The sequence below is a fragment of the Chanos chanos genome, chromosome 4 (assembly GCF_902362185.1).
Source record: "Chanos chanos chromosome 4, fChaCha1.1, whole genome shotgun sequence".
Taxonomy (NCBI): domain Eukaryota; kingdom Metazoa; phylum Chordata; class Actinopteri; order Gonorynchiformes; family Chanidae; genus Chanos; species Chanos chanos.
This window is the reverse complement of record NC_044498.1, coordinates 30,376,985-30,394,380: the sequence shown is the minus strand read 5'-3', so window position 1 is coordinate 30,394,380 and position 17,396 is coordinate 30,376,985. Positions and strand designations below refer to the sequence as shown.

General features: G+C 42.7%; 1 protein-coding gene across 2 annotated transcripts in view; it reads left to right on the top strand.

The window, feature by feature from the left end:
- Nucleotides 1-17,396, top strand: part of mark3a (MAP/microtubule affinity-regulating kinase 3a) — a 31,677-nt gene that overhangs the window by 1,681 nt on the left and 12,600 nt on the right. For both annotated transcript variants that reach the window (XM_030772627.1, XM_030772626.1), the window contains exons 3-9: nucleotides 1,847-2,041; nucleotides 2,490-2,543; nucleotides 7,108-7,156; nucleotides 8,349-8,414; nucleotides 8,611-8,681; nucleotides 14,921-14,977; nucleotides 17,148-17,384. In XM_030772627.1, coding sequence (XP_030628487.1) covers nucleotides 1,847-2,041; nucleotides 2,490-2,543; nucleotides 7,108-7,156; nucleotides 8,349-8,414; nucleotides 8,611-8,681; nucleotides 14,921-14,977; nucleotides 17,148-17,384 — 729 coding nt within the window. The remainder of the gene's footprint in view (nucleotides 1-1,846; nucleotides 2,042-2,489; nucleotides 2,544-7,107; nucleotides 7,157-8,348; nucleotides 8,415-8,610; nucleotides 8,682-14,920; nucleotides 14,978-17,147; nucleotides 17,385-17,396) is intronic.

Sequence of the window (17,396 nt, the reverse complement as noted above, 5' to 3'; positions counted from 1 at the left end):
TTTGGGTTCATGCCGTTCAGCTTGCCAACACGAGAATGAAAGTCTCACATTCGAATATGGCACCTCGTGTCAGCACTGTAAGTGACGATCACATATGTATATATTAATACCAGTAGTCTTTAGACTGAGTGTTACAGATAGGTCACTTATTTGTTAGCCAGTGAATTGATTCATTGTTACTAGAGTTTGTCTGAATTGTCTGTCTAATTCTGTGATGGTGTCAGATTTTGAACACTCAAATGTTGATGCTGTTGGAAGGGAACCTATCTGTTGGTTGCTGTTCTTTTCAGTGGTTGTTTGAGAGTGTGAGCCTCCATTTAATTTAAGCAGGTTTTATAGTCACTCTCACCGTTGGGGTGAATGGGACAATGTGCAGGATTTACTAAACTCTGTGTTGTGCAGAGTCAGCTCTCCCCAGGAGACAGACGAGCACTGTGTTTGGATCACATGAGGCCTGTGAACAGCAACCACACTGTTACACTCATTACCTTTTCAGAGGCACTTTTCCATTCATGCTCAGCATGATTCATGTGTTTAGATCAAAGTGTGTTGTGACAAAACCTGTCTGTGTGGTCTGAGAAGTGGACCTTCACACATTCATTAATCCTGTGGTATTTCCTGGGTTGTGACTGTGGTTTTGGGGTTTTGTCATAGTCTATATCAGATCTGTCAATCTCTGTCTTAAGGTCAAAACCAGACAAATGTCTTGTTGGACTGTAATGCTCTGTCCAAATCTCTGCCTGTGTGTTTTTTCCAAGGGCCTGTGCTATGAAGCAGGATTTGTGGGTTAGCGAGGTAAATTTGGGTTTCACCTTGAGTTTTCAGTGTCACGACGGTGGTTCACTTTTTACCGGGGTACATCACCCTGCTCTTTGGCTTCGGGGGTATAAGGGAACAGGGGAGGTAAAATCCAGTCTTGAATGTATGTTGGTTTGCTGCTGCTCAGATGTTAATGTGTGTTAATGTTTAATTTTTCCTTGAATTTTTTGCTTTGTTCCGCTAAATACTCAGGTTGATACATTTCAGTTAGTCTTTAGGTGATGAATGACTGAGTCTGTGATGCCAACAAGGCATTGATTTTTAAGTGTGTGACCGAGAGAGAGCAGGTCGATACTCATTGTAAAATGTTAGTTTATGTGCTTTTATGAATTGTTAGTGAGTTTCAGGGCTTGGACATTGGAGATGGTGATTTTGTGTAGTTGTGTGTTTGGTGTCAGTGGATATCTGGAAAAGACTGGGGTGTTTGGGCACAGGGGGGTGGGTGTAGGGGGTAGAGAGGGCAGGGATAGCCCTGCTAGCGAAGCACTCTGCCAGAGATAACGTAGAGGGCACAAAGAGAGGGTGGGTAAGGGTTTGTCAATAACACTGTTCCCTTTTGTGAACAGTTCTGTCTGTTCACATCCATTTCCGTGTATTAGACTGGGAAGGGTGGGGGTTATATGGGTGGAAACAGGCACATGACTGGGGGGTAGAGAACTAAATGGACTACATCAAAGCCAACAACAGCTTTGTATGACGTGTCATCTGTCAGAGTGTTGTGTGTGGATGCAGGAAGATCTCAGAGAACACAGACCTGCAGGGTATTTCCTTGTATCAATCAAACCTGCATTTCTAATTACTTGTTAGGCTTATTCGGCTGCTGCTGCCACACCATAATGCACCACTGCAACACCTTCTCTGTCTGAAGCACATTCATTGGCTGGTTACTCTGAAGTGCTCTCACTGAACACAAGTCTTGGTATTATTAACACAGCTGTGTAGCTATCAAATCCTCAGGGTAGCGTCTGTGTAAATGTCTTTTGCTCGATTGTACTCAGAGGTCTAATGTAATGTGACTTTTCAACAGCATACGTCCAACAGGCATGGCCGTGCGGAGGTGACGTCTCGGTCAGTCAGGTCGAGCGGTCGGAATCGGAATTCCGGCAGCTCTGGCCTGGAAGAGCAGCAGCCACATATTGGAAACTACCGGCTTCTGAAGACCATTGGGAAGGGCAACTTTGCCAAGGTCAAACTGGCACGCCATATCCTCACTGGCAGGGAGGTATGAACGTTTTCCCTTTTGCTTTGGGTGCCCCCCCAACACACACACACACACACGCATGCAATTCAATGTCTCTTCCTTACCCATCACAGGCATTGCCAGCAGAATGAAGGAAAAGAAAGAGATACCAATATATATTTAATAAAGATGTGAAGTGATGGGTATATGTGTCCATGTGTAAAGTATTATTGACAGGTGTATGCTCATAATGAAAAATGGTATCATGGTTAGCTGTTTAGCTTAGCTTTCCACATTCAGGTAACCTGATTCTCCGTAGGTATAATTTATTAGCGGTTTAATTCAGCAGTTTTTGCTTTCTGAGGTATTTCAGGTTGAATGAATTTATGTCTGTGTAGTTTTTGGTATTCATACATGTTTTAAGACCAAAAGAAGAGTTAGAGAAGATATATGCTCTGCTCAGGTGGTTAAATGTTTGTGTCTGTTGCAGGTGGCAATAAAAATGATCGATAAAACTCAGCTGAACCCCACCAGTCTTCAGAAGGTGAGCTCTTCTTGTCTTCTTTCTGTCTGTGTGTGTGTGTGTGTGTGTGTGTGTGTGTGAGAAGGTGAGCTCTTCTTTCCCTATGGTCTTTAGTTTTTATGGACACAAACCTGCATGTGTGTGTGTGTCAGAAGGTGAGCTCTTCTCTTCCTGTGGTCTCTAGTTTTTATAGACACAGATCTGCATGTGTGTCTGTGTGTGTGTGGAGCTGTGTGTTTTTTGTATGTGGCGTGTGATATGTTGACAGTAGTCTTGGTCAGCCATAGCCCATCGCCTGTGAGTGTGTGTCTGTTTAGCTGTGTGTGTGTGTGTGTCTGTTTAGCTGTATGTGTGTGTGTGTGTATTTTTATGTGTAACTGTGTGCTGTCTGTATGGTACATTGGCAGTAATCTTGGTCAGATATAGCCTGTAGCCTGTGTGAGTGTGCATGTGGCTGTGTGTTAGTGGGAGTGTGTATGTGTATCTGTGTGCTGTTTTAATAGTATATTAACAGTAGTCTTGTAGTCTCAGCTGTAGTGCAGTAGGGAGTGACATGGAAACAGCATGTCCATACTGTTTCTGTCACGACTGTGACATCACGCGTCTTTAATGGTGCTACGTTCACAGCTGCTTCCATGGATACCACAGCAAAAGTTGATGGATTCCGCCATAGACCCGACATACAGTATGTTAGCACAGTCCCTGGTTCACCTTGGGGTGTTTTTCTCATTTTTTTCATTGGCCCATAAGGCCAAATTGAGCTAGTGTGATCTGTGTGTCGTCTGTGTGTGAGAGGGAGAGTGTTTGACATGACTGTGTAGAGGTGGAACAGTCACTCAGAGGTGTTGGTCACCACATCATCCAAAAGCCTTTGGTCTGACAAGGCTTGTGCGGTTGTCATGGTGACGGCAGAAATAGTCACAGCTTTGTTAACCTGCTTTGGCCCAGACAATTTACGACTTATTTAAGTGAATAAGGAGGGGAAAAAAGGAAAGTGGGGGGAAAAAAAACAAAAGGAAGAAAGAAAGAGAAATTAGGGCCTCATTTGAAATTCAGATGTAACCTTGCCTGGCCACATCCTAAGACTTTATTATCATGCAGTGTTTGTTCTCCCACCTGTTGTAGTCCACTAACTACTGATGGCTCTGTCTGTGGGGACAGATTGCCTCACGTTGGCCGCCACGTGTTGGGTTGGAAATGCTGAGGATTTTGTTTTCCACGGTTGCTCTTTTGTGGTGATTAAGTACTTTGGGAGATCAGATGGGGCTTAGTTAAAGATGCTCACTCTGGTTATTTGTGGCCTGCCCTTCTTGTGCTTTATTGGAGCAAAATGGTGTTTTTTCATAATCTGGACCAGGTATTATGGTGCATAGCTGGAAGCACCCCCTTCAAGGGCATTTTGAAAACCTGGCGAGACATTTTCCAGTGGTACCATAATGCTAATCATTTACTCATCCAATGTCTCAGTCTGTTTAGCTGTCCTCAGGGAGCCTGTGGGGCAGGTTTAGCAGTTAATGTACTCCAGCAGGGCTGCTGTCGACATATCGGCACTCACAGTCAATGACTTGTCGCTGTTGGGTTTTTAATGTGACGCAGTGTGTAAAGCCGGGTGGGCGGGTCTCAGGGGGACAGACAAGAACGTGGGCTGTGCACAGCTTCAGAGTGGAGATTTCTGAAGAAAAAAAAAAGGGTAGACAGACTTGATTAGCGAGTGGTGGAGAGAGATCGAGAGAGAGAGAGAGAGAGTCAGAAAATAAGATATGGGAGACAGGAGGTGGGGAATGGAGAAATGCTACTACAGAGATTTTGGAGGGGAGGAGAGCGCAAGTTAGTATGTGAGTCAGCGAGGGAGTGACTCGAAACAATGGAAAGAAGAAAAACTAGAGTGATATTTGATAGAGAAGAGAAATGTGTGGAAAGATGCTGAGCAGAACAGCCACAGCCAGTAGGAAGAGGAAAGGCTCAGAGTTGAGGACTATGGGCCAAAGAGACTGTATTACTGGCCAAGCACTGAAGCACTGGCCAAGCCTTCGACTGTACTCACATTAAACATGTCAGAGAAAGACTAAACCAAATCCACACAGTCTCATTTTGTTCTCTTTCTCTTCTCTTTTGTCTTGTCTGTCTCACTCACTCGTGCACTCACTGTGTTGTCAGCTTGTCTGACACCTTTTATCTTCTTAATTATTAATTAACCCCCCCCCCACACACACACACACACACACACACACACACACCCATGGACAAGCCCAGCGCTTTATGTGGCAGATCTGGACTTGAGCCGTGGGCCTACACCTGTCACTGTGGTTTCTGGAGACTGTTTTTGACAGTCAGTGCTTGTGTAATGGCCCTGTAGGCGTGTGTGGTCCACACTTAGTCTGGTCTCCCAGACGAGCTGAGATGTTCCACCGTGGAGTAGTGCTCCCCTCATCAGAGAGGTGCTAGCATGCAGGACGAGAGAGAGAGAGAGAGAGAGAGAGAGGAAAGCACGGCTGGAGAGAGAAAAAGAGTAACATGCTGTTGTGACAGAAAATTCCAACAAATCACGGCTATTCAACCCACGGTCCCTCAGAGCCTTGGACTGTAGATTTTCTACCTGCCTGCTACCTGGGGGTCAGATGTGCTGATGTACTGCCCAGACGTTTACACATGCTGCTCAATGAACTACCAGAGCTGAGGAAACAAACAAAAAAAAAGAAGAAAACAGGGCTGACCTCATATTGGGGGACCAGATTGGGGGGGTCTCCGGTTTAAACTCTGATCTGTGATCAAGAAGGCTCTGGTCCTGGCTTTAGAGAATGAAATCGGAGGCTAAAGAGATGTGAAATCTTTGTCCTCTTACAGTGAGGTTCGCTCTGACACAGTGTTACAGCTCTCTTTACTATTGTAATTTCAGTGGAAGGAAAGGATATGAAAAGGAAATGGAAAAAGAATAAAAGGAAATGAGGTGGTTTTCTTTTTTGGTTAGTATGTCAGGTGTACATCGGCAGTATTAATAGAACTTAAATGGTATGTGTAAGAAGACAGGGAAGATGTTCTCTCGTTCACAGATGGCTGCCACTCCTTTCCTGTGGAACTTGTTGCCATGGAGTCTGCATGTATTTGAGAAAACCGAATAGCAAATGTAAGTGTGTCAGAGGCTGTTGACCTGATGACTGCATTGCCTCCTCGCCTAAAACCACGACATGTTGACGAGGCAGAGAGAGATCGTTTGAGCCGACGGATTTCACATTTTCACAGCGCGATGACAAACTGCTGTGTGAGTGTTAGCTCCACAGTCTTTTCCAAACCCAGTGTCCTTTACACAATCAACACACACACACACACACACACACACACACAGACATGCATCTTTTATATTTGTATCATATTCTGTCTCAAACAAATGCTGCACCTTGTCAGTTCCAGCTGGTGTGTATTTGCGTGTGTATGTTTGCGCATTCATATGAGGGAGAGAGAGAGAGAGAGAGATTTGCTTTTTAATACGTCTGTAGCTTTGATACCTCTGTGTATGTATGGATGTCAGAGACTGGGTGTGTAGCACTCTTCACAGTGGCTCATTTCAGCAAAGTCCTGTGAGTTATGAAAGGAAACCTGTTTTGTGTGTGAGTGTGCACATATCTGTGTTTAAAAAAGTGTGTGAGAGAGAGAGAGTGAGTGTGAGTTGAAGATGGATGGAGCATATTACACATGGAGAGCAAGTCCTGTCCTGTACATTTCTCTTTCTTGGTCATGTAAGTGTAGAAGAGGTTGTTGGTGATGTTTTGGGTCACGGTTTGTGAGGCTTCATTATGTAAAGATGTTCAAGTCACTTATTAGATCAGGAGGGAGCAGATGTCTACGTATCACCATCGTCCAGTCCCCGAACCCGCACGGCTGTTCTGGTCGTGCAATGTTAGTGTCAGTGCATTATTATTATGAAACGGATATGAAATAATGACGCACGGGGTCCCCAAAGAAGAGCGTATGTGTACTTCAGCGGCAGTCAATAATATATGACATGAGCGTTCACTTTTCAGTGAGAGTATTGAAATATTAACATCTTTATTCGCCGTTCAACGTCACTGATCGTTAGCAGTACTCATACCAAACAAGTGCCTTTTGGGGCCTAAAAGAGAAACATTTGGCTGTGACATTGTAAAAGACACCAGATACTGGAGTGAAGGATGGAAATTAGTTTTAGACATAACTATAAAGTTTAAGTTTGAGGTTTAGGGCTATTTAGGTATACAACAGGGGTTTTTGAAGAATGGTAATTTTTTTTTTTCATGCTGTAATAAACGAAGTGATTTAGGCCAGAGGGCATTAAGATCACTTCCTATTTAAGACAGCTCAATGCATACCAGAACTGTTTGTGTGTTATGGTAGTTCGAATAATTTTATGAATTTTTACATGAAACAGTCCTCTTAGAAAATAATGCTGCTCTCACAGAGTGCTGTGTATGAGAATGCCATGCAACTGTGACAGTGTTTGGCCTGATATATTAGATGTAATAAAAGCCTTTGTTTTCGTCCAGTTTCGATTTGTGATTCTTCCCTGCTCATATTCATGCTCATATACTGTGTGTCCAACATTCTCTTCCAGCTCTTCAGGGAGGTCCGAATTATGAAGATTTTAAACCACCCAAATATCGGTAAGCTGTACTGGCAACTAATTCTCTCTCTCTCACTCTCTCTCCCTCTCTCTCTGCCCCCATCCCCTCCTGCCATGAAAGCATTCTACTTTGATTAGCTTTAATTGCCTCCTCCACAATTCTCGTGTTTTCCTGTTTGTAAGTGAAGTAATGACCTAAATGGGAGGCAGGCTTGTGTATAAACAGAACTTCTCTCCCTGATCTGCTCTGCCCTGCTGTGGTTACATCAGCTCTTTTACAGTGTGGTGAAAACCAGCCTCAGAGAGTGGTAGTCGGAGACATTTCATTACAGTCTGAAAAGACGACTTCCCATCTGTTAATTTCCTGGAGGTCTAATTACTCTCTCCAGACTTAACTGCCATTTGTCTGAATCATTGTTCAGCACTGAGGCCTCTCTGTAAACTATAGGCCAGTGTGTGTAAGCTGTCCCCGGTCCTCATCTTTTACCTGTCCTGTAATGAAACACTGTGTAGCAGGAGAAGCATTTGCTGTAGGGCACCTTACATCAGCCTTATCAATGGAATGTATACATACAAACTAGTGACAGATACACAGACACATTCACACACACACACACACACAGCCTCATACACACACCTGTCACTTACACATTTAATTTAAAGAGAATAGATGGGTAACACAGACACACCCCTTCGTCACTTACACCTGTAAATGAAAGAGAATAGATGGGCAGCACAGACACACACGCACACACAAACACATGCAGAGACACTCTTACAGGCACATGTGTGTAGGAGTGGACTATATTCATAAGTAAAATATGAACCATGGGGCACTGGTGAAAATAGGCCCAATTATTAAAGATTTTCAAAAGAAAATTGAACTCCCTTTTGAACACGGTAAGCGTGTGTGTGTGCACGAACGTGCGTGTGTTTGCATGTGCGCATGTGTTCACATGTGCTTGTGTGTATGTGTATGTGTGTACACAGCAAGAGAAAGAGAGTGTAGCAGATGTTTTATAACTAGTTTTTTAATCCATGAGCCACCTTGTGAAAAGAGGCTAGGTGATTGTAGGAAGTCTCTGGGGTGAAGATTCTGGAGTTTGAATAATTTTAACACAAATCTCCACTGGATCTACTGCTGTCATGTCTGTTATAAACCATTTTTCTCTCTTTTTTTCTCTCTGTCTCTCCCCCTCGCTCTTCCTCTCACTTGCTTTCCATCTCTACAGTGAAGCTGTTTGAAGTCATTGAGACAGAGAAAACATTGTTCCTTGTAATGGAGTATGCCAGTGGAGGTGGGTTTGTGTGTGTGTGTGTGTGTGTGTGTTAAATGTAATGTTAGGAACACACGCAGTCTGTGTTGTGAGAGTAAATTTGGTGTTAGTTGTCTCCCTCCTGCCTAATCCCTCGCTCTCTCATTTGATAAACCATCTGTAGTGTGATGGATATCTTTGTCTGTCTGTGTCTCATCGCTCTGCATCTCTGTTATAGGTGAAGTGTTTGACTACCTCGTTGCTCATGGAAGGATGAAGGAGAAAGAGGCCAGGGCTAAATTTAGACAGGTAAAGCATCGTTACTCTTTTACTGCATTGTTTAGCACTCACACATGCGCACACACACACACACACACACACACACACGGAAACTCTTGTACAGCAACCCTGTTAATAGACATACACACACAAACACTTGATTTTTTTTTCCTTTTGCATATCTTACTGGATAACACATTTAATAGTGTTAAGTTTTTGTTTGATAGCCATTCTCTCCCTGTGTTTTGTGGATGTGAAGTCCCAGGTTGATTCTCAATACTTTTAAGTGCGTCACTGTTTGCTAATCACGGCTAAACAGTCACCTTACAATACTCCTACTGGGAAACAAAATGGAATATTGACATCTGGAAAAAGACCGTCCAATCAATGAATGTGTTTGTCCAGTGCTTAACCTGCCCTCTGATCTATCCTTCCTGTTTATGAGCAGTTGTATATTCATGTATGTTGTACGTATGTTCTATGTATGTTTATCTGGTATTCACTGGCATGCTGTAACCCTGGGTTAGTGTGATTATACAAACACAGCCACTAGGCCTCCCTCTCCCCTCTCTGATGCCCTGTGAGATTCCCCTGTGAAGTAACTGCTGTTGAGTATTGACCATCTCATGTCATAGATCTGAAGGCTCGCCCCACAGATAATAATGCACTTTGTTGGCGGTCACGTGGGTACGTCGAGCAAGATGGCGGCACATTAGAGGAGCTCCGCTCGCCCACCAATGTATTTGTTATATTATATAATTGCTTTTGGTGAAATTACCCTCGCTGGTGCTCTTGCACATATTTGTATTGTCCGGAAACTGTTTTAGAGCTGCTATGTGAACCATGACTACTTCAAAGTATTTTAAAGGAGGACAGGCGACAGGCCGCATGTCCACTAGAACTAGCCCCACACTGACAGAGGACGACTCAACTTTAAAATTGTCACCGCAAAGGCAAGATGTCAGAAAAACGAGTCTAGAAAATGTGTTTACTGAGATCACAAAAATGAGTGACACACTTCGAGGGGTGGCAGCAGACATTTCGACAATCAAGGAAACAACTACCGAGCTAAAGAATGCAGTGAACAGCATACAGGAGAGACTGGAGGAAATGGAGGGACGGATCTCTAGACTAGAAGACACATCGGACAGATTAGTAAGCAATAATGATCATCGTGATAAGAGGTTGGAAGTTTTACTGAATCGCTTACAAAAGCTTGAAAATCACAGTAAGAGAAACAACGTGAGGCTAGTGGGGTTAAAGGAGACCTACGGAATGAATGGCACGATGGAAATATGTGTGAAGACAGTTTTACGGGAGGGATTTGGAATCGATGTGGATGGAGAGTTTGAGGTGGCGAGAGCGCACAGGTCGGCTGCTCCCAGACCCAGCGAGGACCAGCCGCCCAGACCAGTGCTCATTAGATTCCTACGACAGTCGGCGAGAGACAAAGTGCTTGCGATGGCGAGAGAAAGACGCGGGATTATGTGGGAAAACCTCAGACTATCTTTGTTTCCAGACATGTCAAGAGAGTTATCCCAGAAGAGGAAATCTTTTACCATGGCGAGGAACACACTGCAGCAACGTAATGTGAGATATACGCTGCCCTACCCAGCCACTTTGCGCTTTACATGGAAAGGAAGGAGCCGCAGCTTTACCAGTGCCAACGAGGCAGAGCAGTTCATTAAGGAAAACTGTACTACAGATTGATGAATCTGTGTGTCAGTAATGATGCAGCATACTGAAAGATGATATGTTTGTTGTTTCGAGATAGATTTAAACGTGGACACTGTTGAACAGGTGTGGGGGAGGGGGGGTGTTTCAGTGTTGCCTGAGTGACAAGACCAGAGAGAACCTCTCGTGGCGGGGTGTACGGTATCCCACGGACTGAAGATGTTATTTCTGTTTATGCTTTTTGTTTTTGAGTTACTACGGCTGAGGAAAAGCCAAATGCCCCAGTTAACGTTTTACGGGGTATTTTTAAGTTCACGTTATTTAGTGTTGATACTTCTAATGTTTAGAAGTGATAAGTTTTGTGTTGTACGTTTCTTCATGGGTTTGGTACTGACTGGTAAAGTGAAGATTATTACTGGTGAATCCATAAGTGAGACTACTTATCTCAGAACATTTTTATTTATTTATTTATTTATTTTCATTATGTAACACATGGCTGGTAATTATGTTAAGTGTATAGGTTGGAACATTAATGGCTGTGGAGATCCTAGAAAGAGAAGGAAGGTACTGGAATATTTATAGCACAAAAAACAGACATTGCTTTCATCCAGGAAACTCACTTTAAGGAGGAAGAGGCAGATAAATTGAAAAGGGGTTGGGTGGGGCATATCTTTCATAGTTCTTTCTCAAGTAAGCGGAATGGGGTGATCATTTTAGTAAACAAAAATTTAGGTTTTGTTCTGGTTAAACAGGTTAAAGATAATGAAGGCAGAATGGTCTGTATAGAGGCAATTATCAATGGGACCAAGATGGTGTTATGTAACACATACGCACCTAATACAGGGGATCCACATTTCTTTAACGAACTGAACAAAGTTTTAGGGGAAATGGAGGGTCAGATTATTTTATCAGGGGATTTTAACCAAGTTATGGATGTGTTCTTAGATAAAAGTAAATTTAGTGGACCAGTAATCACCAAAGATAGGGCTGCATTGCATATGCTCTGTGAAGACATGGGGTTGGTAGATATTTGGCGATTGATAAACCCCTGGGAAAGGGATTATACCTTTTTCTCTCATTGCCAGAAATCATATTGCAGAATTGACCTCTTTCTAATCTCAAGCAATATTGTAGAATATGTAGCAAATTGTACGATAAATGCGATTGCCCTTTCAGATCATGCAGCTGTAGAGCTATGTATCGATATAAATACAGATAAAGAGAGGAAAGGTAGATGGAGGCTAAACACATCATTATTACAGGATGAAGCTTTTAATCTATTGCTGAAGGAGGAACTCGAAACCTTTTTTGAGGTCAATTCTGGAAGCACAGATACAAGGGCAACGGAATGGGAAGCATCCAAAGCTTATATTAGGGGAAAAATCATTGGACAGGCATCTAAAAAGAAGAAAGAGAGTATGTGTAAAATTAGGGAATTGGAGAGTGAAATTAGAAAACGGGAAACTGAATTATCAGAACACTTTTCGGATAAATTATATCAGGATATATGCAAACTTAAGTTTCAGTTGCAGGAAATCTACGATAAAAAAGTGGAATATGCCTTATTTAGGCTCAGAACAACCTTCTGTAAAGAGGGAGAGGAAACAGGCAAGTTACTCGCAAGGCAACTTAAACTACAAAATTCCTATAATGTCATACCAGTAGTTAAGAAAGGTGACAGTTTAGTGTCTTCTACTAAGGATATAAATGAGGTCTTTCAACAGTTCTATAAGGAACTATATAAATCTCAGGTCAATCCCAATCGAGAGGAAATGTCTAATTTCTTTCTTAACATCACTTTACATAAATTGTCAGCCGAATATGTGGAATTGTTGGATAGCCCAATAACGGAGACTGAGATCAGGGCTGCAGTATCACACATGAAAACAGGGAAATCACCCGGCCTTGATGGATTTCCTATAGAATATTATAAACAGTACATAGACATTCTGGCACCAATATTGCTGGAGGTTTATAATGAGACATTGGCACTGAGATCTCCTCCCCCAACATTTAATGAAGCTTTAATTTCAGTAATTCCTAAAAAAGACAGGGACATAACAGAGCCCGCTAATTATAGACCGATAAGCTTGATCAACCTGGACTGTAAGATCTTGACAAAGATCTTAGCCTTGCGTTTGGAGAAGGCATTACCAAGTATAATACATCCAGATCAAGTAGGATTCATGAAAAATAGGTCTTCTACAGACAACATGAAGAGACTATTACGTTTTATCTGGTTGAATCAGTCAGATTGGGACCCGATTGTGGCTATTTCATTGGATGCAGAAAAGGCTTTTGATCGGGTTGAATGGGAGTTATTATTTACTACTTTATCACATTTTGGATTTGGATCAACTTTTATTAATTGGGTTAAAATACTATACCAAAACCCAAGGGCAGCTGTAATAACCAATAGAATAATCTCACCTCTCTCTAACCTTACCAGAGCTACTAGACAGGACTGTTCATTGTCTCCTTTATCGTTCAATATTGTACTTGAGCCACTGGCTATTGCCATTAGATCAGATGTAAACATTAGGGGAGTGGATGGAGGTGGGAAAGAGCATAAGTTATTGCTGTATGCAGACGATATTCTGACACTAATCAGAGACCCTTTGTATTCCTTACCATACTTAATGGAGCCAATACAGTCTTACTCCAGATTATCAGGGTATAAAATTAATTGGAAGAAGTCAGAGGCTATGCCTATATCTAGAACATGTCACTCAAGCTCAGTGACACGTTTCAACTTTAAATGGGTTGCGAGCGGTATGACTTACCTGGGAATTAAGCTAAGTCAGAACATAGAGGAAATGCCCACACTAAATTTGAGCCAGCGTTACAAAAAATAAAAAATAATTTGGATAAATGGGGAAAATTGAAGCTTACATTGTGGGGCAAGGTCAGTGTTATCAAAATGGTTGTTACACCCCAGCTAAATTATATAGCTATGATGCTGCCTGTTGCTATACCCCCTCAGATTTTTAAACAATACGATAAAATAATTTGAGAATTTTTATGGGAAGGGAAAAAACCAAGGATTGGACTACGTAAAATGTGTTCTCCAAAAGACAAAGGAGGGTTGGGTCTACCAAACCTGAGGTTATATCATATTTCATTTGAAATAGCCAAATTAGCCAAGCACTGGACTAAGGAGGACCAGCTAGACGTTATTATTGAGAATAAGAGGTGCTCTCCCTTTTCCCCCGTAGACAGGTTATCTCAATCTTTACACAGTTCACCTAATCCCATCTTGTCTCACTCTATACAGGTCTGGACCAGAATACGTAAGATATTAAAATGACCACATTGTAGACAGTTTTACTCCTCTATATAGTATAACCCTTCGATTGTTACTGGGAAGACAACAGTATACTGGAAAAAGTGGGCTGTGTCATGTTGGTGACTTGTATAAAGAGGGCGTGTTTATGTCGTATTCTGATATGATAAGGCAATACGCTCTTACAGGAAAAGAACATTTTTGGAAATATCTCCAAATCAGGAACTGTATTACCTCCAGGACTCATTATATGGATGGAAACCACATTACGGACTTCTTCAAACTGGCAACGACGCGCCTTCGTGCCTCTGTCTTCTACAGACTGACTAAGGATCTGCTCAGTAGCAGTTGTAACAACTTGAAAATAATGTGGCAGAAAGACCTGTGTTATATATTGGAAGAAGAGAAATGGTTGAAAATCTTGTCCGATTGTGGCAAATATATCAGGGAATCCAAAAGTAAATTCACTCAGTATAAAATAATACACAGGTATTATTGGACACCAACCAGATTACATAGGATGGGTCGACTAACGAGCAATTCATGTTGGAAATGTCAGGAAGAAATTGGCACATTCTTACACTGTATTTGGGAATGCCCAGTGATTCAGCCCTTTTGGAGGAAAGTTTTAAGACACATGAGTAAATGGCTGGGCAAGGCGTTGCCAGTATCTCCAAGAGTGTGTTTATTAGGAGACAGATCACAAGTACATAACCTATCAACAGAGGAATTTTCGGTTGTTGTGGCTGGTATTATTACGGCTTTTAGAACAATACTCGGGCATTGGAAAACGCCTAAACCCCCAGAACTGAAAGAATGGGTCAACTATATGACAAAAACCACCTCATATGAATCCATGCTGAGCAGGATGACTGATAAAAACCATGAGAAGGGACCAAGCTGGGATTATTTTTGGAATTATATTACACTGTCTGATGATCCTGAAGTATGATTGCTGTGTTTGCCTGCCCAAGTAGTTTTTTTTTTTTTTTTTTTTTTTTTTTTTTTTTTTTTCATTTTTGTATTTTTGAATTAATTTGTTCTATTCTTTTTTTTTTTGTACCCTCCTTCTCTTCGGACTATGACTAATGCTGTATTATCGCTTGTATGGATCTTTTATTTTATAGCCATTTTATTTCTATTGGTGATGTCATTGGAGCAGTGTCTCAGTTCAAATGTTGATTTATCATGTACCAACCTTTTCAAAATCAATACAAAAAATTTGTATTACAAAAAAAATAAAATAATAATGATGCACTCTGTTGACTGCTGTATGGATGTTTTGGTGAAGGTGTGTTTTTGTTTGGTTTAGATTGTGTCGGCCGTGCAGTACTGTCACCAGAAACGCATTGTTCACAGAGACCTGAAGGTACGTGTGTTCTCTCACAGGCTCTGTGCTTCCTCTGAATTATACAGTACTACCATGCCTCACTGTGTCTTTACTGTGTATTTTGTATGAATGTGTGTGTGTGTGAATGCATGCATGGGGTGTGTGTGTGCTTTTGTTTCAGTTCATGCATTGTATTTGGAGAGCTTCTTTGTGTCTCTGATCAATAGCTTCTGTCCATCATCTCCCACAATGCACCTCTGTTCTTGTTTATTTCTCTCTAGCTGATATTTTTATCCTTTCATCCTGTATGTGTGTGTGTGTGTGTGTGTGTGTGTGTCTGTCTCCACATGCAGACCACATGTGGCTCCCAGCAGTCTTGTGTTATCCAGCTATCACACACTCACATGCTGTTTCCACTTTAGGCTGTTGTAAATGAGCCACAGGGGTTTGTGTGTGAGTGTGTGTGTGTGTGTGTGTGTTTCATATATGTGTGAGAGAGAGAAAGTGAGAACACTCACATGCACATACATTTAATAAACACATAAACAGACTCGGGAATGCTAGCTTTTCCTGCATGTTGCTCACTTCCTTTCCATATTCAGTAAACCCAGCCATCAGCTGGGAGGGCGGGACTTAAGCCTACTGTACGTCCAATTGGTTTACTGCTCAGGACATAATCTTATACCTGCAGGACTGCGTAAACTTTTTTACCTGAGGTATAATCAGGTATGAACACACTCTGGACATGTTTCACTCATGAGCTGTTTCAGATTAAAGCTTCTGCTTAGTGAATAAATATAAACATGTGAGCCCAGTGCCCTGTTTCCCTGAGTCAGTGCTAACAAACTCAGTCCCTTGGCCTGCCCCTCCCAGCTGTCCTGCCGGTTGCGGTTAAAGCTGTCTACTTGCCAGGCTCGCTCTGTGAAAAGATTACCATGGAACATTCACCATAGCCTGTCACAGGTCACTAGACTCGTTGTGTTTTGTGTGGGTGATTTTCTGTGGTACGCAGCTATAGCATATTTCTTATCTGGCTTTTCATTTTCAGGTACTTTAGATTTGCTCTGTGTGCAGTGCTGATGTGTTTCTCCTCCTTCTCTGTTTGTTTGTGTTTCTATCTCTCTGCCTGTCTTTTTTGCTCTCTCTTAATTTACTCTTAAGTTCTCCTCAGAAAATCACAGAAGTGTTAATAGACTGGCTGCGGGTGAATCTGCTAAACCTGTACCTCTGTAACACACAGTACCCCTCTCCCTCTGTACCTCTGTAACACACAGTACCTCTCTCCCTCTGTACCTCTATAACACACAGTACCTCTCTCCCTCTGTACCTCTGTAACACACAGTACCTCTCTCCCTCTGTACCTCTATAACACACAGTACCTCTCTCCCTCTGTACCTCTGTAACACACAGTACCCCTCTCCCTCTGTACCTCTATAACACACAGTACCTCTCTCCCTCTGTACCTCTGTAACACACAGTACCCCTCTCCCTCTGTACCTCTGTAACACACAGTACCCCTCTCCCTCTGTACCTCTATAACACACAGTACCTCTCTCCCTCTGTACCTCTGTAACACACAGTACCTCTCTCCCTCTGTACCTCTATAACATACAGTACCTCTCTCCCTCTGTACCTCTATAACACACAGTACCTCTCTCCCTCTGTACCTCTATAACACACAGTACCCCTCTCCCTCTGTACCTCTGTAACACACAGTACCTCTCTCCCTCTGTACCTCTGTAACACACAGTACCTCTCTCCCTCTGTACCTCTGTAACACACAGTACCCCTCTCCCTCTGTACCTCTAACACACAGTACCCCTCTCCCTCTGTACCTCTATAACACACAGTACCTCTCTCCCTCTGTACCTCTATAACACACAGTACCTCTCTCCCTCTGTACCTCTATAACATACAGTACCTCTCTCCCTCTGTACCTCTGTAACACACAGTACCCCTCTCCCTCTGTACCTCTATAACACACAGTACCTCTCTCCCTCTGTACCTCTATAACACACAGTACCTCTCTCCCTCTGTACCTCTATAACACACAGTACCCCTCTCCCTCTGTACCTCTATAACACACAGTACCTCTCTCTGTCTATACCTCTATAACACACAGTACCTCTCTCTGTCTATACCTCTGTAACACACAGTACCCCTCTCCCTCTGTACCTCTATAACACACAGTACCTCTCTCCCTCTGTAGGCAGAGAACCTGTTGCTGGATGCTGATATGAACATCAAGATAGCAGACTTTGGTTTCAGTAATGAGTTTACGGTGGGGAGTAAGCTGGACACGTTCTGCGGCAGCCCCCCCTACGCTGCTCCAGAGCTCTTCCAGGGGAAGAAGTACGACGGGCCAGAGGTGGACGTGTGGAGTCTGGGTGTCATCCTCTACACACTGGTCAGCGGGTCGCTGCCCTTCGACGGACAGAACCTCAAGGTCAGACACTGA